General features: G+C 43.6%; 2 protein-coding genes across 3 annotated transcripts; both read left to right on the top strand.

Moving 5' to 3' along the window:
* Nucleotides 1-1,232: 1,232 nt before the first annotated feature.
* c2cd2l (c2cd2 like) lies at nt 1,233-23,506 on the top strand. Of its 2 annotated transcripts, none has more exons than XM_066708905.1 (14): nt 1,233-2,850; nt 12,790-12,885; nt 13,068-13,187; nt 13,437-13,547; nt 14,088-14,201; nt 14,487-14,601; nt 15,049-15,169; nt 15,434-15,498; nt 15,884-16,005; nt 17,183-17,354; nt 17,544-17,645; nt 18,057-18,187; nt 18,508-18,754; nt 19,032-23,506. In XM_066708905.1, the coding sequence occupies exons 1-14, from the start codon at nt 2,461-2,463 to the stop codon at nt 19,256-19,258; spliced, it is 2,133 nt and encodes a 710-aa protein (XP_066565002.1). In that variant the 5' UTR covers nt 1,233-2,460; the 3' UTR covers nt 19,259-23,506. The 2 variants fall into 2 exon arrangements, with proteins under 2 accessions (XP_066565002.1, XP_066564993.1); XM_066708896.1 differs by having other exon boundaries at nt 18,054-18,187.
* A 1,480-nt stretch (nt 23,507-24,986) lies between these two features.
* h2ax (H2A.X variant histone) lies at nt 24,987-25,632 on the top strand. Its single transcript, XM_066708952.1, has one exon. It carries the CDS (start codon nt 25,103-25,105, stop codon nt 25,529-25,531), a length of 429 nt encoding a protein of 142 aa, XP_066565049.1. The 5' UTR covers nt 24,987-25,102; the 3' UTR covers nt 25,532-25,632.
* The last annotated feature ends 843 nt before the right edge of the window (nt 25,633-26,475 follow it).

Below are 26,475 nucleotides of genomic sequence, written 5' to 3'. Positions count from 1 at the left end.
GGCACCTGCTGGTGATATTGCATGAGAAAGACCGCACGAATCATTCTAATATAAGAGTAGAAGGGTATCGCGATAATAGATAGATCATTCTTAGCTGTGAGCACATTACATTACAGCGAAACAAAGTGACGCGTGTCCACTGGCAGCGCAGATAATGGCAGCAATCGTGCAGCGCAGATGTCCGCAGTTCTGCGCCGATCTGCGCAGCTCCACCAATTGGAGCGGTGGGATTCTGCAGATCTGCGGAATTCTGCGCTACAATGAGGCCATAACCACTCTGACTATTACAGTGTGGACACAAACAGCGCTGGACAAATACAGAAGTGCCAACACGGCGCCAACTGTCCATAAAAACATCCTTGTCACAGCGCATCAACCATGTTAAGACCAACAGCTGTATTTACACACACACACACACACACACACACACACATAACATTTTTATTTTTGTATTATATGTGTTACATCATGCTATAAACTAAACTTACTGTAAACACCCACGGATATAAACTAAAAAACCGAAAAGGCCAAACAAAAGCTTTATGCAAATATTTGCGATTTTATTTAGCCATCTGTATCAGTGAACTATGCATAACACAGGGCGACCAACAGACTAACGTTAATTATTTGGGAATTGATGTATCTCAGTATAAGGGCAACTTCAGATTCCTATTCTGTCCTGAAGTGTCCAATTTATTCATTTTCCGTGACCACTCATGACCCCCTCCAAACACACACACACACACACACACACACACACACACACACGTTAAAGCGTTAAAAGGGAGGCTGCAAGTCTGGACGTGCATATTGCATATTGTTTTCCAGCAATAAGCCTAATGCCAATGTAATCAAACTGATCACACCAACACATTTTACTTCTATGTGTCAAATGCACTGATTTCCCTGGGAAAATGTGAACGTCTATCTTTTGCTTCTGGGGAACTAATCCGTGCTGATTGAAAACACCAGGCAATGCGTCAGGATTCATTCTAAGTGATTGTTTTCGGGGAGTGTATCCAACACGTTTCTACAAGACGGGTACCATTTGTGCAACCGGTAATAACCTGGGAGCAGATGTCTCGTACCACCTATATGTGGGTGTCCTACAAAACTCCTTTAGGCAGGATTGTGTCACTGGTTTAGCAAGCGTGGCGAAAGCGTGCCTGCCACTTTAACTGCTGCGCGCTCTGCTGTTGTGCGGGGATTTGACAGCGCGGCGTTACTGCGCATGCCCGGTGGCGCTGTGGCTGCTGGGGGGGTTCTGTCGCTATTCCGAGAGTACTGTTCGCAGCATCGAGCCTGGGAATCGAAACTGTCTGTATTTCGTGCAAATGGGCAACAATATCACAATAATACTGAGAGAAGTTAACGACTTCACCTTGTAGCTGCCTCGCTGGTGGATCGAAAGGAAGAAGAAGAGGGAGGAATCAGGCAAACGCATTTGGGATCATTATTGTGCATCTGCATCATTGCCACTGTCTTGTTGCGACAGCAGCCTCTCTTTGCTACTTAACTGTGGAAAGGGATTACAAAAAAAGAAGAAATAAAATCAGCTTGCACGGGAAAAACGTTTTGCTTTGTTGATAATAGTGTTTTAATTGCAGAGCTAGTTGTATTGCATTATAGGCACTAACGATACAGTCTCTAATTGTAGCACTGCTAACAGAAACAGCACGGGTGGAAATCATATTGATACAAATAGTGATACAAAGTAACTTAACACTGTCGGCAAACAAGCAGCTACGCAAATTGTCTGCATCGATGGCACATTACACAACTGAGGGACTGGGTCTGAGTATGATGGGAATATGGAAATGACTGGGATGTAACCAGTTAACAGGAGCGATGTGAGCGACGTGTATCCACCTGGACCAGAGCACCTGGAGAGAGAGGAGCGATTTATTTCATTGCAACCATTTCACAATGCATTTATCGCTGTAACAATGCATTGAAGACTTTAAGCCCAGGGCTTTACATATAAATGACGACAGGGGCTCTCCGATTTTTTTCTGTGTACTTATTAATTTATTGCAGAAGTGACCAGAGCATCTTTCAGGCAATCTGTCTGTAACTAGATGTGTTGGGAAGTTAGCAAATATAATAATAATAATAATGTGTGTGTACATGCATATCCCTTTATCCATAAAGTCCATGTATTTGATTTAACTCGTCATAATCCGGAGTGTAGAGCTTTCCGTCCAGATGCCAAAGTATTTTTTAAAAAACAATATTGCCTTTTAGGCTATTATATTTAACAATCTTACATTGAATGACTGATGCATTACGTCTATGTAATATATTATTATATTTGTTGTAAGTATTACAAGCACTAGTGTAGGATCACAGCAGCGCAGTCGGATAAAAGGTTGGGTTTTTTTATGCTGATTTTGCTCTTTGAATGAAGATTCTTTATCAGTGTATTCTGCAATATTGTCAGGGTATCATTTGACATTAAGGATGGCAATGGTGACATTTCAAGATATCAGCTGGTGGATTTTGGTGTCCCTCTTCTTAGCCTCCTTGTTGACAGTACTGGCCTGGCTGGTGCAGTATTCCAGAGGACTACTGGGTGGCAGGAGTCAAAGTGTGGGAACCCAGGACAGGTCGGCAAGTGGTGGCATCTCTGTGGCACTGCCAAGCCCATCGCAGTACCAGCTCCGAGCCAGGGGTGTGTGGGGATCCCTGCTAAAGCTAGGCTTTGGGAGAGATGGAGGAGCCGGCAGTGGAGGAGCGAGTGATGCTGGGGTGAAGGGCTTGCTGTCTTCACTGTTCGCATTCAAGTCCTTCCGGGAGAACTGGCAAAGGACCTGGGTTCAAGCGCTCAATGAGCAAGCGTGTCGGAATGGGGTGAGTCTATTTAAATTCACCATATTTGAGGATGATGACAAAACATTTTTCACCACTGGTTGAGAACTGCTGTGCAACTTAAGCCAAACCCTCATTTGTTTGTGTCCTGTATAATATGGTCAATATAAAGAACCCACATATAAGATATTTGTGTGACCTTTATAATGACCATATTTTAATACTAAAATCATGGACTTATTAAACTAACAGAGTCACATTGAGCAATTGGGATTCTACCACTGCAGTTTGCAGTCTCATTTAGTAGTGAGGGATCTGCACACTATTGTCTTTGACTGTAGGTGTGTGGTATGTATCTTGTGACAGCACAGGGAAGCAGTGCTGTACTGAGAGAGTGTGTAACAGCGTGTGTGTGGGCGCTGAAGCTCTCATTCAGAGACCCTCGGTGCAGGAGTGGTGGGAGGTAGAGAGCATGACGTGTGGGATTGGCAGGTCCTTATATAACTTTCAAATGTACTATCCAGTGTAAACCCAACCAACACAGCTCCCCAGTGGTAGCAGGAGCAGTGGCGTTATGGTAAGAGCCTGACTTACACGGCCAATCAATACACACAATTACTTGGCAATCTGGTCTCCTTCATTGATTTTCAATTGAACTTCAAAACATACTAACCTGCAGATTACTTGTAATCTAAAACACACTTGTACCAAAGAAATAAGAAATACACACACTCTTGTGTTCTCTGCTGAAGTTGTTGTCTACAGAATACATTACACACTTAAAAGGTTGCCTCCCTGACAACATATAGAAAGTAGAAACCACACGGATTATTTTTACTCACGCATGCTTGCATACAAACACTCATGCGCAGTGCCACACTGGTATTTGCTTGTCCCTTCCAGAACCCTGCCCCTTCCAGGCCCTGCGCTGTACCTACCTCCTGAGGCGGTCAGAGCAGCTTTTTTTCTTAAAGGTCTCTTCTTTTTTTGTTCCCTTGCATTTGATCTCTCAGTACAAAGCAGAGATGAGGTGCCCTGCGGACATGAAATAAAACTGCCCGGCCAGGTTTCCAGCACCCCTTGTCTGCAGGACTGGAACACACTGTGATCAGAACGGACACACACACACAAACACGTAGCGGGGCATTTCAGATGTGACACATACTGTGCGCTTGTCTCCAGTTCCAAGTGTACAATACAGCTCTGTGCACATTATGATGCACTAGACATTTGTTAAGTGGGATGGTTCTCTCAAATCAGTGCACTTTATGATTGACTTGACTTGCTTCCTTTTGAAAATGTGTATGTGTTAATGCAAGTGTGTCCATTGTTTGTGTATTTTTTGTTTGATTTGCTTATGTTCCTGTCTAAGTTTGCAAGAAAAGTGTCTGTAGTGGGTCCTTTTGATCCTGTTTGCAAAGCACAATAATGATCTCGCTAGTGCTTTTACCTCCAATTCTTCTAGGTTCTCATTATGGTCGGACCCAAACGTTTTTGTATGTCGGCGTGTGTACATTTCTGAGGGCACAAGCTCTCCAGTGCAGTATTAAAGATCATTCTTTGTGCTGCTGCAGAGGTACATGCTCATTGGCCACACATGATCAAACCCCTATAGCTGTATGTTGGGTTTTGTATACATTGCATGGAAAACATATTGTTGCTCTTTTTCAAGAAAACAGAAAATTACTTTGGCTGCAGAGTCACTGGTGCTGGTTGCCCAGCTGCACAGTGTGACCTCCCTGTGCAGGAGCTGTTGTGTGACTCAAGCAGATAGGAGTGAGGGAAGAGCTTGGCCTGAACTCCACTACACAGCTGCCTCCCGGCTGATTATCAGTGCTGCTCGTCTGTGGAGATGGCAGAGCTGGCGTGCTTCCCATGTGCACACGTTCTCCTCACGCATGTTTGAGCCTGACAGCGTGCACACAGTTCCACACTCTGGTGTCAGATGTCAACATGATACTGTTTCTACATGTGTGACCTGGAGCATCGGGACTTGGAGACTCATAACGACACCGCAGAGATAGCCCAGCCACAGACTGGCTGTCCCTCTGTGTGTGTGTCTTTCTTTTTTGCTCTTCCCCACTCTCTCTCTCTCTCTCTCTGCTAATTGTTGTGCTAATTCTGTAACCTAGAATCAGTGTGTGTCAGAGGGAGGGCAGATCACACTGTTATCTAGCTTGAAATTTCACATTCCACTGGCAACAACCATAGCAGATCAGAGAAAAAGAAAAGGCATTTAAAGAGAACCCCCAGTTTAGCAGCATTACTCTGTGCTGTCTCGTGATCGTTTTGTGTAACTGAGCGAAGCCAATTGAGGCCTTTCAGCGCCCGAGAAGGAACGCTTGACGTTTCTGTAGAAAATGTTGAATATGGGACTTGGCTGAATCAGCTGTTTTCCCCCATGCTACATCATGCCTGTTTATTTGGTGTGACCGCTGACTGTTTCAGTTTGGAGTGAGAATGTATTTTTTGCTCGCTTCCGAAACTCCTCTGTGCTCTTATTATTATCAGAATTAATGACCAGGTTTCAGTACATCGCTCTCTGTTGCCACAGCCCTGCAAATCCCACAGCTGCGGCACTACCTTTCGGCTCCCTTTGACATTTGGTCTTCCAGATCACAACCTTTTGCTTCACAGCTCCATTTTCAGAGGGTCGTAGTCAGTTATTTCGAAGTAAGTTTTCCCCAGCGGACTTCTCTTCAGTTTGATTACGAACATCCAAGAAATGTATATAAAAGAAGGCCAAGTTGTTTAATCTGGTTTTCGGTTTATTTTTATTTATTCAGGGGGCAGCTTGAATAGTACATCCTGGCAACTGAAGCTGAACCAGGGGTGTCAAAATCTAGTCACCAAGGCCTGCAGTGTCTTTTAGTTGTAGGCTTAAGATCTTTATCTATTGATCTCACTGGTCCACACAGAGATGTCTGATATATTTGATGTCAGTGTCTTTTACAATAGACATCATGAGGGAGGGCGGGGTAGAAGGAAATACAGGCAGAACTCAGTGACTGTCAACCTCCAGGAACTATCTGATACAGGCCTGAGATAGCTAGGACAAATTAAAGACGTGGGTCAGTAGCTGTGTCTTTGTATGTACCGTGGGTATGGTCTGTTGAAAAATGCATTCCTATATTTGTTTTGTGTTTTTTTGTAATCCTAGACTGTGTGTATGGGTACATTACATACAGTGTACTCATACAGTATACTCACAATCAAAATAAACTGACGCTACCTAGACAATATAGTTACTGTGTGTAAATGTACCTAATCACTACATATGCCATATGAAAAATAGAAACATAATTGTTGGTTTATGTTGAACTCATAGTTAGAATGAACTGTTTGTCTCCCATAATACATTTGTCTGTTATAATTACTTTCTGCACTCTACTTGCTTAAGGAAACAGTGGGCATTTTTTTAAATTAACATACACAGTTAATTAACCCAACCAAACATACCATAATATTACCATTAGTACAAGTTACAGTGGGTCACGTGTATTTGTTTTTAACTGTTCGCTGATGGCTTGTGAAGTTCCAAAGGTTTAAATCAGTGATGAAAGGTGTTTGCACAGAGAGGAATGTGGTTTGTAATGGAATCTACTCTGACCCAGCTCAAGTAACTCAGATAAAGAAAGAGTCTTTTACTTACAATCAGATATGGTTGTATTTTGTTTGAAAAGCCTGTCTTGTTCTTAGTATTTTGGTAATCTGTGATGCGTGATAATGCGTAATGTTCCTGTATGCTCACTTCACCAGTTGAACAACCCAGTATTAGTTGGATTTGGTCTGGAATTAAAACTCAGTAAATTCATTATAACACATGCATTCCTACTCAGTTTTGGCAGTAGTTTGGTCTTTTTGTGTGATCCGTCTATGATCCTGAATGATTTGGTCAGTCACTGCATCAGGATCTTCAGAGAGGGTCTTGTATCTAGGTAACTAGGTAACCTAAGTATTAAAAATGGCAGCTTTTCCCTTAAGTAGCATATTATTTTCAAATGTTTTGTGCACCTAAACTCAAAGAGCACAGCAAGGAAAAGGTAAAGGAAAGCCTCACTTACATTGTTTAAAGCACATAGCCACAGACCCCTAAGCAAGACACTCTTTTCCAGATTACCTGAGGGATCTACAATCTTCTGTGAGTTTACTGTACTTGCATACCTTGGACTTGAATAACCGGACTTTCAGGAAATTCGTGAATTAAAGTGTTTGAACTTTGATTGTTCTTGAGGAAGGACCACTCTAGAACATAAACTCAGAGCACAAATAAACCTTTTCACCTCTGTCAGTCATCAAACACCAAAACTAATGTATTCTGGCAGGAGTATTTTGGTATCATTCACTGTATGGTTGTCTATTTGCCACACCTGCCAAGCCACTAATAACCAGCACAGGCTTGTGCTGTGAAAAATGTAAAATGACAACAAATGTTTGCATTTCTTTTCAATGGAATGTTCTGTGTAGCAAGCCATATATACACACTTGCCGAGATTTGATCATTTACATAATGTTGTGATGTGTTACACTGCGGTGCAGGTTGAAGTTTAGATCTTGCATAAATTACAAGTGATTACTTTCATGTCAGTCTCAGGCCATCAGGTTTACAACAGCTATATTTTTTTTACCTCGCTTAACTCTGCAGTTTCTGAATTTTGTGCACACGTGGTTTTCTCCTCCTACGTTGTCACTCGCCCACCTCTTTCTCTCTTTCGCTCTCCCCCTCTTTCTGGCTCCTTTCCCTCCAGAATGGCTGACCTGGCTGTCTCTGTTGACAGCTCTCCATGATCAATTGACCTTTCGTTGTATGCATTTCTTCCCCTCTTCCCCTCCACGTTCAACGTCTTCACTACATTCAAAGAGCTGCACAAATGCATACATTTTTTTTTTTTTACACAAATGCACCCCTGCTGCTGCACACACTGCAGCTCAGCACTCGTACCAGCTACACGTAAACCTACTGCTAAGAGTACAGCAAACTACAGGAAATTACGTTTCTTTGAAATCTACAAGTACATGCCTTTTAGAAAGCCTCTCTCAGCTTGTATGGTACTGACTCACCAACAATGCCTCTTCAAAGACAAAACTTCCCAGGGGCATCCTGAGAGAACGAATGAGTAACAAAAAGGGAAAGGTCAAGGGGCCAGTTAAGTATTATAAAAGCATGTTGTTATTTTATAGGTCATGCCTTTGAACTGAATTACACCAATGAGCACTGGAGTTGCCAATCACCAGGGAAACAACACAACAGCAGGCAAAGATCTGGCACTTTTGAGCAGCGGATTTTTACAGGCTGTCTGGACCTCTTTCTCGTTATACATACAGAAATGCCAGTGCCCCATTTCCTTCCTCATTAGAACAAGAGGGAAATGGGAAACCACAACTTTCATATGGGAAAAAAATGGAGGAATGGAATTTTTCATCATTTTTGAGAACATGAAAATGAAAAAAGTTTTTATGTCTGAGTTTGCTTTCTCCAGGGGACTGACAAGCTAGTTATGACTAGGGAGAATTAGGTTGGAGATTACATGACTACCTAGTCAGCGAGATGTACCTTCATTTGAAATACAGATTGAAAAACAAATGTATAAGGTGTGTGCCGAATTACTTCACATGTCTTTTTGAATGGGTGATGTAAAATGGCTTCATTTGCCAACCCATTAAAACGCTTAATTACTGTTTCTGCTACTACTACTACTAATGCTATTACTAGTAATACAAAATAACAATCATAGTCAAGGCCAAATTATGATTGCATTTCCAAGCAGGGATTTCAAAGAACAATGTACACAAGAAAGAATCACAATTATTGGTAAACCTATGTATTCCTATGTATGGAAAGCCTAAGTTGCAGAAGTGAAATGTATTTATTGTCTGCTGTGGGCTGAGGGGTTTGGGCTTGTCAGCCACAGCCTCCCGGTCTCTGTCTTCACATCCTGGTTCTTCCCAAGTGCACAGGCGCTGATTTGCAAGGGCGCTAAGAAGCTTTTTGTCCCTCTAATCCCAGGGATTTGGCAGACGGCTGTGGCACAGCTGGTTAACGTGTGGTATTATACACAGAAGGACGCCCTCTGTCCGTGCATACACACACACACACACACACACACACACACACACACTATACAAAAATATACAGCATACAAAGTGTCATTTAAAGCTGTGGATTTTCTTGTTCGAGTTTCCTTTACTCAATTCAGCTGTTTGACATTGACCAGCCTGAGGATGGGAATTGCTGTTGACTTCCACTGCTGGTGCATTCGTTTAGGGAGACCAACATAACAGGAGGCACAGAGCTATACAGCAATCAGGGCTCAGTGAGCACCCAATTAACAGCATGAGGACGAGAGCAAGGGTATAATTACAAGGCTACATGCTGACGCTGAAACATGGAAATGGGTTTGCAGATGTTCCCAGGCATGCATGTCAGTCTTTCCTCAAGCGGGCACAGTAAATTACAGTGCGTGTGCCTTGAGTGATGGGCAGGATTGTAATTTTGCAGTAAAAAAAAACAAAAAACAAAGAGAATCTTTTAAGCCTGCCGCACTGCATTCCATTGTGCTCACTAGCTTCTGCCCAGAGACCCACATCCACTGTCACATACGTATTATCCATGCAATCCGGCAGCACACACACTGACAAATAAAGGTTTGATCAGTTCATTAGCAAATAAGCACAGGCTCTATTTATAACTGCGCAGGAGGACACATCTCACCCTGGTGTTCTTACGGTGAACTGAGTAAACAGAGATCTCCCTGTATTACGTGCCTGCCCTGCTACAGTATGTACCAGTGCAAACCTATATGGTCTTGCTTGGGGGTAGCTGCTGAGGTTCAAGGCTTGTCTCAGTAAAGCTCCTGACCAAATGAAGAGTTTGCTTCATGTGTGACACGTGCCACTTCTGGTTCGTGAACATTGAGGAAATTCTAACTGACGGAAAAAAATGTAATGTTATCGGTTGAAAATTGCTATGCAACGTGAGGAAATGTGAAAGGTGAATGCACTGATTCTGTGTGAGAAGGTTGTTACAACGGTAGAAGACATCTAATTGTATGTGCTCATGAGACAATGCAGTGCAAAGCATTTACCAAACACCTACTCTGTAATTATGAAGGGGAAATATGTAGAAGAATAAGACCGCATTTTGTGATAATTAATAGCTACCTATAGAGGTGGGTTTCTAACTTTTTGATAATTCAGGAAGAAGTATGTGGCTGGTGTATCTTTTTTTTTGGGAGGTGTTAGTAATAAGGCTTATGGTAGTTGCTGCTCCCTGTGTGAGAGTACCTATATTTGAATTCCGTGTGTGTGTGAGAGAGAGAGAGTGAAAGAAAAAAGAAAGAATGACAATAGGTGTGTATTCCATTACTGATGGTCTTGGCCTGTCTGCTGAAATTTGCTGCATCACTTGCCTTTTGGGGTTTCAATCAGTAAGTCTGAGCAGAATAAGTGTGAGGTATATGTAAAAACAGTTTCTATTGCATTAGAATACTCTTTCACTTTCAGTCTCACACACACACAGTCACAGACACACACACACACACACGCATGCACACACACACAGTCACAGACGCATACACTTGGAGAAAGCTCTGGTTTGGTTGTTGCTGCCTTCGGGGGAGGGATATTTTTGGTGCGTCCAGCTGCCCCTCGCAATCTGCAGCGAGGGGGGTTCCAGGCAGGGTACTGCTGATGAACAAAGTCTGACACCATCTCTGTCCTTCATAAGCCATGCTCCACAAACACCCTCGAGACATCCCAACCCCCCTATACAGACAAGAAGCTAGGACAGCAGTGACGCTCTCACTGTATGAACTTGCTGTGGTGTCACAATGGCAGCAGGAGAGAGATCAGAGACCAGAGTGTTTAGTTACTCAGTGACATTATTTATTGCCACAGATAGCTTTATTTATTGCCACAGGAGAGTATGTTATTAGGAGAATATGATTTTCAGTCAGAGCTGTCCATTTTCCTGTACACTGAACACGGAGTGATCCTTACAATGTTGGGTTAGATTTTTATTTTATTTTTTATTGCTTTGCTGAGTGAGTGGGTCTTCCTGGACCAGTGCAAAAGCAGACACAAAAGGAGTGATCGTCAGCAGTAAACATTTTTCATCATGCCAATTAGTCTGCAGCAATTCAGTGGAGAGTTTGAAAAACGCAAACAGCAATTTGTCATGCATGTTTACAGGGATGTGTTTGTAACCTCTGTGGGATAGCACGGTGTTGCTGTGCTGGGTCCTAAGTGGGTGAGGTGTAAGTGGGGCTTGGAGAGCTTCTGTGCTTGTAATCGTGTAGTTGACAGCGCTGGGGGGTTTGCAGGGGGTGATGCAGTGCTGGGCAATGTTCCAGGAATTAGAGAAGATCCTGGTTCCCATAAATGTACCATGCAGGCTTACCTGATTTGTTTATATTCAATTCGTGCTTTCGGTGAATTGTGTTCAGCCTGATTTCCACTTTTGCAAATGTGTGACTTTCTATGGAAATTGGCATCCCACACAGAGTCTTAAATGCTGAATGCCCTTTGTGTGTGAACAGCACTTTCTTTGCTGCTGCGCTGACAGGCTGACTAGCTCAAACCAGTCTATTAAGCAACATGATGTTCTACCTCTGCAGTGTTATGACAATATACGGTAACCAAGAAATCGCACTTCATTATTATTAGTATTAGTATTATTATTTATTTCTTAGCAGACGCTCTTGTCCAGGGTGACTTACAAAATATCAGAGCAATAATACAGTGCAGTTCAGGCATTATAGGAAGACATTCCCCAAAGTCAAACTATTGAAGGCATGTTTGTTTTTGTTAGTCCATTGTCATGAAAGGAGCTCTGTGGTTTTGCAATCGATTGGCTCTGACTCATGCAAATATACCTGGAAGCCTATTTGCATTAAGCAAAGTCAGACTGTAGAGTTGTATTGCAAAATTAGAAAATAAGCATATTTTTCTCAGCTGATACTATCACAAATAACTGGAGCAAAGAGTGTTCTTGGCTAGCATAGCCCTGCATTTATGTATATGTGTGTGCGCATATGTTTTGGTGTTAATATTGAATAACTATGACTAAGGGGAAGAGAAACTGATGAGTATTATATCAACAAAGACTATTCATTGTTAGTAACCTAAATAAGAGAATGAGCATCTGAAAAATGCATTTTGTCTTTCCAATTCTGATTTGGAAAAGGATTGGAAACAGAAGTTAGCCTCCAAGCGCACACATGAATTTGGCCTTGGTTTTCATGTGCTGTTGTACGGTCCTTCCTTTGATGGGGTTAGCCTTACGTTTATTCATATCCTTTCCATCCGAGAATAGCCCTACTTCCAGAAGTTTGAGGATTGAAGTAAAGGGATGGCGAGTGTATGTCACGATAATGGGATTTCAGACCTTCTGAGCCGAGTATATTAGCTGATTAAAGCTGCCCAATGAGATCTTTGAACAGTGCTACTAATCCACTGGCACAGGGACAATGAGATGGCAAGCGAGTGAGAGCCTGAGGGGGCTGCGTTTGTGTGTGTATATGTGTGTGCAGGAGGGATGTCCTGAGTGAACGGGCAATATCCTGCTCCTCCATCCCATGAGGCAGAGAGAAAGTGATCACTTTGACAAGTTGACAAAATGAGTGTGTTCACCCTCCTGGTCGGCGCACTTCATCAGCCCCTCCCCACCATGGTTGGCACTTCGCCAGTCCCCCTCCCCCTGGCGAGCCCCTGCCCTCTTAAAGTCCTGTGCACGTTACTGCATTGCATTACAAACCAACAGAGTTACCGAAACACAACTGCAATACAGTGTGCATTGTGAACCAATGTCACTGCTGAATTACCCACTATGTTACTGAATAATAGCAGCGATTCAGTGGCCCTCATGGATGTTTACAGGCTCAATTAGACCCTGCAGCTCCTAAAACTAAATTATGGACAAAGGTCCCTGCTAATAAATAAAAAAATGGACAACTTTTGACAAACCTTCTATCTTTTCCTCAGAGCTCCATACAGATTAACTTTGAGGACAGTCTGCAACTTCCCACCTCTGCCTCCATCAGTCATGTGACCTGCACAGATCAATCAGAACACAGTATGGTGAGTCTGCTGTGTTGTCTGCGCTACTAAACTGTCATCTTTCTCTGAAAAGTTTGGGGAAATTTACCCGATTTTCAAATACAATCTACTTTATTTGAACAAGACTCGGTGTGACATTTGATGTCGGATACTGTGTTTTCTGTGCAATCTGTATCACTGTACTGAGCCTCTCCTTCTTTTAGGTGTTAGAGTGCCACTGCGTTGTCGACTCAGTGACTTTCCCAGTGACGGTCACCCAGCAGTCCCCCGCTGCTGTTTCCATGGATACATACCAGGTCAACATGGCGCCCATGCATGCTCAGGTAACACAAATGAGTAGGTTTTGCATTGGGCGTGGGTGTGTTGAAGAGATGGTATGTGTGAAGCATTTTACAGGAGAGATGAAGATACTGTCAATTTTTGAATGCCATTTTTGACATAATCACTCAGAATGGATAATCTCCTGTAGGCAGATCATACTGAAACAAATTTTGTATTGAAAATGGAAATTAAATAAGTGATTTGACAAGCTAGCATGACCTCTCTTTCTCTCCCTCTCTCTTCACCTTCAGTTGGTGGTCTGCCTAGAAGAGATTGAGGAAGAAGGCCTTCTGGTCTCCTGGTCTTTCTCTGAGCACCCCCTGCTCTCCCTCACCATCACACCACGAAAGGTGCAACGGGAGGTGGGTTAAATGACAGCCACAGCCCTGTGTCCTCCTGAAAACATCCTGATAATAAAACATTTATTTCTATGGCCTGGATTTCCCTGTGTACTACTGAATCTGAATCTTTCTAAAGACCCAAGAAAGGGCATAGATTATGTTGTGTTTATTATGTTATTTTATTAACCAGCGACTCTGGCTCGGACCAGAGATACTTCAGACAGTTTTATTGATCAGTGTCTACATTTAGCTGAGCTGAGTCTTTTGCTTCAGCGTGGTAGAGTTTCAACAGCAAGCTGCCTAATTGTTTGCAATGAGGAGGAACTGCAGTTTCTCTTTTACTCTATTTTCAAACATTTTTTTTACTCTCTTTTTTTTTTTAATCTCTTCTCACATCCCTTCCCATTGAAGTAGGCAACATTATCCTCTCACAGTCAGTCCTGGGCTAGTTGCATCTTTGCTTTAACTTGCTCTTCAGCCCCATAGCAGGCAATATGAATACCATGTGTTGGCTGCCGGGGGAACCAATGTAAGGGTGTGCCTGTGCTGTCTGTTGCCCAGGAGAGTGATGGGAAGGTGGACACCGGCACCATTGCTGAGCTGGTGAAAGACACCATCGTCAGCACACAGCCAGCCATGATCGTCAACCTCAAGGCCTGCGTCTCCAGCCCTGTGGTGAGACACTTGCCTGCTCTCGCCTGCATGTACTAAAATGAACATGATGAACATATTTATATGAGAACTGTTTTTTAAATACTTCAATTTCATTGGTGCGAGCATGTTTATTAGTAATAATCTCACTGCTGGGAGTGAAGCCTGACAGTGCAGGGCTATGACTTAAGCCATGTCTTGGGTCTATGTATATGGAGAGGTGGGAGCAGTGGGATTGAACTGTAGTGGGAGCTGTCACTGTGTTCTGACCTCTATGCCCCGCCCCTCCCCCTCTCTCTCCTGCCCCAGGCCCCTGGAGAGCGTCTGGTCAGGGGTGTCCACACCCCCTCCACGGAAACCCCTCTGTGCCGGCTCCTAGTCCGACAGCTCAGGGCCAGCAGTATCAGTGGAGCAGGAAGAGGAGGTGAGTCGGGGATCTCCAACACTGCAATTCAACTGCTACTACGAACAAATAATAATAATAATAATAACTTTATAATTTATAGGTAGTAGAAGACTCGGTTCCTCCTCCTCTGAAGTCCACCACTCACTGGACTGGTACACAAAATTACTTGGCCAGTTTAATTACACAGCAAGCCACATAGGTAGGCCAGATGTGAGAATGTATCAATTGGAAATGAACCCGGACACCCTATTCTTTGTGAATAAAGCCTCAGTTGTGAAATCTCATCAGAAAGACAGATTATTTGCACAGAGGAAAGGTTTAGGCCCCGTTTTCTGACTACAGTCAATGCGGAACATTTACGTCTGGTAGCAGGGAGTAAGGAAATTCAGTGCAGTGTTTTTTTCAACTCAGACAAGGAGGTGACGTGTTTGTAGGAGATAAATGCGTCTCTGTCTGTGTGTGTAGGCTGGGGAGAGCTGTGCTGTGCCCTGGAGCTGGACCACCCTGCCCAGCAGAGGAGGACACGCTTCCTGTCCCCTCCTTCAAGTCCAGGATCCAAGCTGGAGTGGAGCGAGGATGTCACACTGTAAGACTTCCCCCATCATCATCCGTTTCATAGCTTTATTTACAGGCATGGCCGAGAGCATCTCAATGCTATAAAACCATACACAGTAACATGACTGAAAAGTAAATGGCAAAAGGAAAATACAGTTGTATAGAAATAGATCAGCCAGTGGTTCTCAGGCTGATTGCCCTGGTTGTGCACCTGTGTAATGTTCATACAGGGTGCCGTGCAGTGCAGGGTGTTGTGTCATGCTGTGTGTGATGTTGTGCTGCTCTGTCTTCACAGGGATCTGGGCCCTAGCAGCAAGGAGCTGAGACTCAGACTGGTAGAAAGAAGCAGCAGAGGGGAACGTATGTCTCTTTCATTAAAATCTATGTGTATAATGTTGTAATTTCAGCAAGGTTAAACATTTTTAGTTTGGCTGTAGGTATTATCTTTACTCGCATGTCTTTCTGATCACCCATATCCTTAATTGCTGTCACTGCCTGCCTTTAAAGTCGTCATCAGCACCATGTCTGATTTTCAAATACTGCATAAGGGGACAAAGCTTGAGTGTCAACAAGGTGCATTTGCAACGACTGAGTGACCTCTTGTGGACAGAAAAAAAATTAAACGTATTCTCCTCCAGGATTTATGGTCAGGCAGTTGCACCTTTCATTTGGGTTTTGTTTTGTGTCCCCCGCTCCTCACTCGGGTGATCTGGAGAGTTCCTCTTCCTGTTTATCTGTCCTGCAGAGTTCCTGCCCGGCCAGGCCTCTCTCCCCTTGGACATCCCTCAGAGGACTCCTGTTGGTCGGCAGGTCCTGTCAATCAGTCCAGGTCTGGCAATGACCTCCACTGGCAGTATCTCCCTAGAGGTATGCAAATTAAGAACACTCGCACACTAACTCACTCATGCACACTCACGCACTCACGCACTCACGCACTCACGCACTCACGCACTCACGCACTCACGCACTCGCACATTCATGCACTCACATACGCTCACTTACACGCACGCACTTGCACACTCATGCACTCACACACACACACACACATACACACACATGCACATTGACAAACAGGCACACGCCATCTAAGACACAACAAACAAACATCACTAAAGACCATCACAAACCTTTAACCTTTTGCAGTCCAGTTATTTTGCAGCTGTCAGGCTGCTCAGATGCAATTTATTTTTGTGAAAAAAATAACAGTTCATGTGTTGTTCAAGTTGAAATAACTTCACTTTGTTTGCAAAAAACAATGCACAAAGCAGTATTATTCCAAATTTGAAAATAGTGCAAACATTTTTTAAGCAATGTTTTACATCAATATTTACAACTGTGGCAAGGTTTGAAAACAAAAAGAAAGAGAAATACGTAAAATACACAAATATGCAATAACAAACAATCACTTAAAAACTATATGCAATGCTCAATGGTCTATCTGTGTTTTTGCCATGTATGATACTTCTTGAAGCATTCATCTGGGTGTAGACAGGCTTTCTGCTCCAGGTTTTGCATAAGCATATAGTCTAATTTCTGCCTCCATCTAAATAACTATTTACTTCACTGTCTGCTTATTCTAACATCTGTAACAGTTGTTTTCTGACTCTGTGATACTGATGCGGTCATGTTTAGCCTGCAGTGAGAGCCTTTCGAGTGTTTTCCAACTTATCCCGATGTTTCAAAGGCTGCTGAAGCCTGTGCTCTGCTTTTTCCGGAAGAGAATCTGCTTTTTCTATGCAAAAGACTTGTTAAAAGAGATGTTGGACTGCGTCTGACCCAGGACCGCAACCGCATTTTTACAATGTCGGATCCAGTCCGACATAGGACCGCAATGGGTTAATTCTCCTTTATATACACTGATGTTATGAATCCTTATGTCTTTAGCACACCTCTGAACAGGTTTGTTAACATCAAAACTTTTAGTTTAGTTCTAAAAAGACGTGTATAACGATGGCCCTGAAGGACTTCATTATGCCCATTGTTAATCTGTCTGTCTGTCTCTGCAAATGTCTCTGTCTGACCCAATGACCTCATCCCTGTGCAGCTGGCGTACCTGGATCCCACTGAGCCCCGCAGCTGGCAGTGTGCCGCTCCGCTGCGCCCCTCCCTCACCCCCACCAAGAAGGTGGAGATGGACCGCACCATCATGCCCGACGGGACTATTGTCACCACAGTTACCACCATCCAATCACGGCCCAAGCTGGACTGCAAGCTGGGTAAGACCTGCAGTGGGGCCGAGAAAACCGAGCGGAGCAGAGCTGGCACATTCTTTTTCTACACAACACTGGGTGCTTTTCTGCTAAACAAATGTTAGGTTAAAAAAGTTTCCCTCCGGAAGTGCAGTGGAAGTGGCCCTGTGTGTCCAGAGCTCACAACCCTAACCCCCTCCATGTCTTTCCCTCCAGACTCACCCTCCTGCTCCCCTTCCAAGGTGGAGGTGACCGAGAAGAAGCCCACAGTCCTTGCAGACAGCATCCGGGACACCGGGGTCTCTCCTACTACCAGCTGTAATAATTGACTTACTGCTAATTGCAGCCTTCCCCCAAAATACACTCTTCTATTATGTCCTGGGGGGCAATAATGATTTATAAACATGCACAGTTACTGTGAACAGTGTAAGCCAGAGGAAAGCTGACCTTGGCATACACACTCTGGAGCATTTGGTTCCCAGCTCTTGTTCATGCTGGGGATGATGGGTAATTAGCTCACATCAGCCCTTAAGGCAATTTGCATATCAATGTGGCTCCCCCTCCCCCATTGGTTTTACCTTGGTTATACCATACATTTACCTTGCTTTGCCATGGTTCTCCATGATTTGGTTAATGGTTTACTATGCCTCCCTATGCTTTAGCATGATTTCCCTCTGCATATAGCCCAGGTAACCTTTATAAGGCTTTGTGCCCTGTGTTTGACAGCAGACAGCCACCTCTCCAACGGGCTGGACCCCGTGGCCGAGACCGCAATCAGACAGCTGACAGAGTCGGCCAGCAAGGCTGTGAAGAAAACGCCCACCAAGAGGAGTACACTCATCATATCAGGAGTGTCCAAGGTCAGGCTGGACGTCAGGAGAAGAAATATGACTCCTACAGAGTGAAATCCTTCATGAATACTGTAAAACAAACAAACTAGAATATACAGTTTCTTGTTTAGCCGTATTTTCCCTCATGAACATGTCAAACTGTTAAAACATTTACCACACCACTAGGTTTAGGCAATTGTTTTCCTAGAAAGACAAAAAAAAACAATTAAGTAAATGTTTCAGGAGTCCATTTAGGCAGTTTACACTTACTCTTTCCCCCCAAAAAACGTGAGATAGAACAGGTTGCGTGTTTTTTTGTTAACGGGCCTGGGTTTGTCTCTGTGCCTCAGGTTCCGATTGCGGAGGACGATGCGGCTCTGTCGATCGGCTACGCGGCATCGATGGATGCAGCCCTCCACGGGGAGGCCTGCCACGGAGCCTCCAACCACTCTGCCACCAGCTCCCAGGCCACAATGCAGCCGGATCCCGACGAGACCACGCGCTCAGACATCTCGGAGAGGCCCTCCGTAGATGATGTAGAGTCAGAGACTGGCTCAACTGGGGCGCTGGAGACGCGCAGCCTCAAAGACCACAAAGGTACATAGGTCTTTCTTTCTACCTCTGAGTGGTTTTTGTGTTTGTTAAAATCTAATACTGCATTTGAAAAAGGGAAACCATTTCTTCACAGTCACTTACTGGGGTTAAACAGTCTCTACAGCAGTCTTATGGATCACAAAACAAATAGCCATTTTCCATGTACTTAGCAATTTAAAGGTTTATTGCCAAATGCTGAAAAGCACAGGTTCCTCCTTTTGAATTCTGTATTGAAACTGTTCTCCTCCTTTTCCCATCGCTGTGTCCCGGCCGGCTCCAGTGGGGTTCCTGCGAAGTGGTACCAAACTCCTCTTCCGCCGGCGACATCGTCAGAAGAACCCGAGCCTCAGCCAATCACACGAGGACGTCTCCAACCTGGGCAACGGCTCGGCTGTGCGCAAGAAGTCGGGCAGCTTCTCGCGGCGCCTCATCAAACGCTTCTCCTTCCGCTCCAAATCCAAGAACAAGGCCAGTGCCAACGGAGGGGCGGCCGGCGGGGAGAACTGAGCGGGGCATCAGCAGGAGGGCGAGGGCGTGCTACTCGGCTAAGTGCAAGGACCCTGTACCCAGGATTGACCCCTGTGGAACACCTATCGTGTACAAACCCACGCACATCCCAAACTGTGCAGGATCCTCTGAAGACATTAATCTGGAAACAAGGAAGAAGGAAATCTTCACTGCCAGTCTGAATCTCCTGGGATTCTCTGGCTCCCTGCAGCAGGAGCGATGGATCTGAAGGACAGTGTAGGTGGTGCAGCACTGAATTCCTGCGCAGCGAGGCTCTCCCTAACCAAAATTGCTGAATATTTCCAAAGCCAGACCCTGTTCTTTTTTAGCACTGCGAAGTGTGGCCAATGCCATATCATAGAATGGATACTACAAGGGATTTTGAAAGTAGGCAGATATTTTTTGCACTAATGAAAATGATGGGGGGAAGAACAAAACAAAACATCTGTCTATTTTTTAAACTCTCTTTAAGCATTATGTCTTAATCTCCCTGTATATTTTTGCATTATCATGGTACACATTTCGAGTTCATCTCTTTACTTGATTGAAACAACTATTTTTAACCTGGAATTGCAGCTATATTCTACCCTGGCTGAGCTGTAATAATGTAGTCATGTAGACGCAAAGCTGCTGTGCACAAGATCTGCAGTATGACTATGGAATGCACTTACAGTATTTCCTGGGGGTTAATGGACTCCTAATGCCTGCGGCCCACAGTTGTTCGAGTGAAACCCATCTGTGTGTCACAGCAGGAGGAATGCAGCACTGAGATGTACAGTGACCTGGGTGAGCTTTGCACTACTGACCCCACTGCTTGTACAAGGATCGGGCCTGCCATGGATACAGGATCGTCTATTGTTGCTGTGTAGCTTCAAAAAGAGGAAAGCCAAATCTGAAGAAAATCACCACTTGGGGTTAGGGAGATTTGTCTTTTCTCTTCATATTTTTTTCACACTATTATTCCTGTTCAGATATCCATGGTGTCTTCAAAGAAATAATGGAAAACAGAGTCCATTTCACAGAGGGGGGCCAGCGAGAGCAATATGCCATCCTGACGATCTCTCTCTGTGTGAGGAGATTCTGATCTGAATCTCGGCACATTTACACTTGAGCTGGCCAGATGGGCTTATATCGACACGCATACGAGGTTTAGTGGAGCCGAGAACAAAATCCTGGATGGATGCTCCCTGGGTGAGGGGCACATGACACCGTGCTGCACTTCAGGAAAATAGGCTGATCTGGAACTGGTAATGGCCCGGAGAGACTTTGTGACTGTTTAGCTTCCTGCATATCTATTGGGCCGAATAATAGGTGCTGATTGTCCTGCTGGTGTGGAATGCATTCTCTCTGGGGACAACTGTGTGCAAAGGGTAATTGGGGGGGATGTGTTTGAGCTACATATTGAGTATAGGGAATTTACAGGCAGCTAATGGTGTGACTATGGTGATGGTGGCTAAACTTTGGTTACTGGTGGTCCGGTTGAGGGTGTTTATTTGTTTTCATTTTCTCTTGTTTGTTTGTTCATTTGTTGTTGTTTTTTTCTTTGTTGATAAAACAATGCTGGGCATTTTATAGCACATTTGATTAACACTAAATTTCCCCCAAAGGTCAGTCAATGAATAGTGAATCTTGTTGTGCAATAGAAATGTGTTGAACTCCATCTGTTTCATTCCCCTGTAGATTTCAGATGGAAACACCACCTTTACTTTTTGATTCTGTTTGTTGGTGTATACAATGTGTCTCTGTTGCAAATCACTGAGAGTTTTTTTTTTTCTCTCAGAAAAAGGGAAAAACATATTTTGAGGTGACCATACAGTTTGCTGCAGTAATGTAATGATTGTAAGGAAACAATCAAATTGAGCAAACTGTAGCTTTAAGGGCATTAACATAACACTATCTCATATCGTTCCTTATATTGGTGAAATCACTGGAACCATAGGCAGTGAACTTGGACTGCTGTTCAGTGCTACATATCCCAGACAGGCTAGTAAATCTGAAAAGGAACAACAGGGAAATCTTTCCTGGAAAAAAACTTAAACCAAATTACCAAACAGGAGCAGGGCTGTGCTACAAGATTTATACAGGTTCTAATTATGATGGGTTTTTTACCTTTAAGTTGCAATTCCTGCACTTTTCTTGCACACTGTAGGGTATAAATGAATCAATGTTTATTTGTACCTTTAAAAAAAAAAAAAAAAAAAAAAAACTGTGCCACTGATCACAATCCTGCTATCTGTTTCTAAAAAGGTAAATCTTCAGGCTTCGCTATCCTGCTGTGAGATTAATTTTAGCGATTCCTAAAGAGCACTGTATAACTCTACTCAAAATGCTTAGTTCAGTTTAACTAGTTTTAGAGTTTGTTGATCGCAAATTGTAAGACCCTATGAGTTGAAGTTGTTTATTTTTGAAGTTGTAGACTAACAATATGCTTCGTATATAAACCAGATCATAATGCTAGCATAGGTTTTGAATATGAGAATGAGCTGCTGTTTGTTTTTATAAACAAACATGTATGTACATATACTGTATATTTATATTTTTCTCTCATAAAAACTCATTATACTGGAGCTAAGCTTTAGCAAACCCAGTTTGTTGGGTATGAATTGTGCTCCAATCAATCAATCTTCACCAAACTTCATTAAACCCACCACAAAGAATAAAATCTACATCTCTATAGACCTTCAAATTATATTTTCCCCCCAAATATGGACTGTTGGTTTCATTATTTGTCTTTGTTTTTTGTTGGAAACTAACCTGAGAAAACTGAAAAACATATGTGTGTGTATATATATGTTTTTTTGGGTGGTTACATTAATTTTATGCATAGAAGTAATTATGCCAGGAGGTGTATATGTAGAGGTTTACAAAAACGGTTTACAAGCAAAAAAACAGGGTGAAAGTGCTGTTCTGTAGTTACTATTGAGATGATTCATGTTGCTAAAGATGCTTCTCCCCTGTAAAGTTGGGAAAAAGGATACATCTGCGGCAGGATGTGCTGAAAGCTTCTGGGAACAGGCTGGAGTGAGTCAGGGAAGGATCACAGCACTGCTTGTTTTCCTTCATGTCGCCTATTTAACTGTCACATCTGACGTGCAAACGTTGCAAACTAACCACAGAGGCCTGCACTCTGCAGCTGCGTTCAATCCCCGTGAGAGTCGAAACTCATGTGCGCTCTCACCATGCTTGTGTGCTGTCCGTTTCAGGTGCCGAGACTGAAGCTAAAAAGCAGTTGCAATTCCATCAAATTGTGGAAAAAAGCCCACATTCTTCCAGTGAACTTTGCCTACATATCTGTCAGGACTAAACCCTCATCACACACACTCCTTCCTGCTGCTCAATCAGAGCTGGTGATATCCTAATTCTGCAGTCTTACAGCTTTTTTTAGGTACCTTACAATCAATGGTTGCTGATGAGCTGCCTCACAGGCCTTTTCCACTCAATTCCAGGACCACCCCCACCCCCACCCCTGCCAATTTCTTAATGCTGTTGATCCAGCCACTGCTCCCCTATCAGTCCCTCTCAGACGTGACAGAGCAGCCTTTTGTCAGTACCTCACACCCCGAATACCCTTTCTGCATAGTCCTTCAGTCCTGTCCTGGCTGCCCTTCCCCCCTCCTCTGAGTTTCTGTGCTTTCTCCAGCCCGAGCCTGGCTCGTGTTCTCCGCTCCTCGTGTGTGTCGTGGCAAGAGCATCCTCCCTCTGCCTTTCTGGTGTCTGTCAGTAAGCACTGCAGAGCCATGCACATCTCTCCCCCCAGCACAGCTCTAGTACCAATTCAGAGCCAGAAGAAGCCTCCACTCGTAGTACCTTCACAGCAGCTGCACTAGGCACTTTTGTGAGCTGATCGGTGACCCTGACTTCCCCGTAAAAGCTTGCCTAAAAATACAAATACAAACCCTGACTACTTTGCTTGTTACTGTTTCACCTGCACTGTATGGTTCCTCTTGTGTGCTGCTGGGAGAATCCTTTTACCTGCTGAAATGAGAGCTGCTTTCCCTAATATTGTAGTAGTTTGTAAGTTTAGGGAATCATGTAAGAGAAACAATAATACTAAATTATAACTGTTCTTATTATTATGATTATTGTTATTATTACAATTGTTACTGTACTTATTACTATTATTATTACTACTACACATACAAAAAGCGATGAAGGACATTATTTAACTTTTTAAATGTTTGGATTCAGGTTTACATTACTGTGTGATGGATTTCACTTGTTAACTTATTATAAATAAACTACAAAATTGATGAAGGATCAAGTCTTTTCTTTATTTATGGTTTTGGCGTGTGTGGGGGTGTGTGTGATCAGTGCTGATTCATTATGTGTTTGTGACTTCAATCTTAGTCATACCTGCATACATGAGCAGACCATTTTGGTTTTCTTGAATATTCCAGAATATCGCACAGAGACAATTAAGCTGATTGGAGTAATACCCTAAATCTGAATTCCAATATTTATTGTCGTTATTTTGTTTAATTAGCCACATAAAACTTGGCCTCTTTCTTATGCACATGCTTTACGCAGTCATAAGAAACATAACTTCAGATACATCGATAGAGATTGGTTGATCTTTGTGTGTGTGTGTGTGTGTGTGTGTGTGTGTGTGTGCCTATGAAGTGAGTATCATATGTAAAACAGATCGCCCCAGTGCAAATGGGTCATTGGGGATGCTTTTAAATGCAACTTGTCACAGTGTGGCATTGCTAACGGGGGAGGGGCTGCAATCTGATCTCTTCACATACAACATGCAGGAGACGAGACTCCTTCCTCTGCAGTGAAGCAGTAAAACACTAAAACATAATACTAATATTTAAAAGCTTCGGTATTGTAGTACACATGTCATTCCTCTCTGATGCATGTTCATACACGTACAACTCCGGATCGCCCATTTAAGACCAGTATCAATGCAGCTACCTGTTGGCTGTCTTTGTTTACTATATTGACTTAAACCACGTGTCCAGAGGGATATTTTATTTGTGTCATATCCTCCTATTTATTCTCTGCATTGCATTTTCTGCAACACGAACAGACACTACAGATCTACGAATAATCTTACTGAACACCTATATAATAAATCCATCTCATAGTGTTAGTTTGTAATATAACTTTGAAAGCTAAAAGATTCGGGTTAGACTATAAATATTGCAAATGCATTGGTTTCATTGTAAATATTAGAATGTTCTGGGAAATCTCATGAATATCAACATTCAAATTGAAAATGCTGTAGATTCATTACACTGATTGATCTAATTTTGCATGTATTTCCCAAATGTTTTGTTTGTATGGAGACGTAGGCTATGTATTTTAATAATCCAACAGACTGCACTTGAGTGACATGATTAAATAATTACACATGAACGAATGTAAAGCTTTTATTTGATTATAATATTTCATAGGACATCAGATAGCCGCCAAAATCATACTTAATTTTAAATTTCGAGGGAATATCGGGTATTGGTTTAAAGTGGCGGGCTGTACCTTTGAAAATGATGGACATGTGAAATACCCAGTAACTGCAGACATCCGACATCAGTAACCAATCTGTGAGAGTTGTGATGTAACGGCTTCCCATTGGTTCACTGTTTGAAACTCATTATGCATTTCTTTTCACTGACCAATAACCTTAGCAAAATCCAGAGCCCGCCTCATCGCGCAACCAATCAAATGACCATATTGAACCCGCGACCAATAGCATCGGAGGGCGGGTCTCGGAAGCGGGGACTCAGGGCGAGGATAAAAGTCGCCGTTTTAGCTCCATTCATTCAGTTAAACTTGAAGTTACAGGTAATTTACCTCTAATTCTAATTCTAATTAACAGGCAAATCCTTTTCAATCTCAATCATGTCTGGAAGAGGCAAAACCGGCGGGAAAGCCCGTGCTAAGGCCAAGTCCCGTAGCTCTAGAGCGGGCCTGCAGTTCCCCGTCGGCCGCGTCCACAGACTGCTGCGCAAGGGCAACTATGCTGAGCGCGTCGGCGCCGGAGCCCCGGTCTATCTGGCCGCCGTGCTGGAGTACCTGACCGCCGAGATCCTGGAGCTGGCCGGCAACGCCGCCCGGGACAACAAGAAGACCCGCATCATCCCCCGCCACCTGCAGCTCGCCGTCCGCAACGACGAGGAGCTCAACAAACTGCTGGGCGGCGTCACCATCGCCCAGGGCGGCGTGCTGCCCAACATCCAGGCCGTGCTGCTGCCCAAGAAGACCGGCCAGGCCGCCCCGAGCACTGGGAAGGCGGGCAAGAAGGGCTCGCAGCAGTCGCAAGAGTACTAGGCTCGGCGGGAGACGTGACCCGGAGGACTGACGCGTTCAAACACCCAACCTCGACCACGGCGACCTCGATTCACAACCCAAAGGCCCTTTTCAGGGCCACCCGCCTCCTCACTGCAAAGAGCGGTTTCCTCTCCAGCCTCTTGACCTGGTCATTCAGTGCTTGAGTTGGTTTGTAACGGGTTTAAAAACTGCAGTCAGCGCGCATGTCTTTCTAATTATGCTTTATACGACTTGACGAAATTGCATGTTTTGGCCAAATCGATGGCTTTTATTTAATTCTCCATTATCGGTGACTGGGGGAGGCTAGTTTCCGTGACCACGATGTCATTTATAATTGGTTTTGTGGGTGCCGGTCTGGACGCATCCCCGCCAGGTTCATCCTGCTCTTAAGCCGTGCCCATGTGGATGTTAAGGCCAAATCTAAACCGAAAAGGTAAAAAAGACTAAGTCTGTATATACTACTCTAGTCAAATCAGGTGGTTTTATTTTTTAAACGTGTAAATATTGAAATCCACCCCAATCTAGTATCTGATTAACTTCAGCTGTGATCATCATATGTTGGCCCTCCATGCTAGTTTAAACCATAGACATGTGCACTAAACTTTGCAGGAAAATACAATACGTTTTGGTAAGTAGTATCAATCTTTTTCCAACGGTTATTTATTTTATTGTATTCCAGCCTATATTTGTCACAATTTAATCCCCATATACGGTTGTACTTTCGAAATCGCCAGTATGTATAGGAATCCCTATGTAAAGGGATCTCAATATTTCAGACCTGGGTCTACCGTTAGCTATCCATTATTCTGGCCTAATAACAACCTGTATTCCCTAACTGCTATATAAAAGGTGACCAGAACCAAAGCTGCAAAATGGAGAAGCCAAATAAGCACACAAGCAAACATTGACTGAGTAATTGCACTAATTGGCAGCTGCGCGTTCTT

Source organism: Amia ocellicauda, chromosome 1 (genome assembly GCF_036373705.1).
Source record: "Amia ocellicauda isolate fAmiCal2 chromosome 1, fAmiCal2.hap1, whole genome shotgun sequence".
Classification (NCBI taxonomy): Eukaryota; Metazoa; Chordata; class Actinopteri; order Amiiformes; family Amiidae; genus Amia; species Amia ocellicauda.
This window is presented reverse-complemented; position numbering and strand designations above follow the sequence as displayed.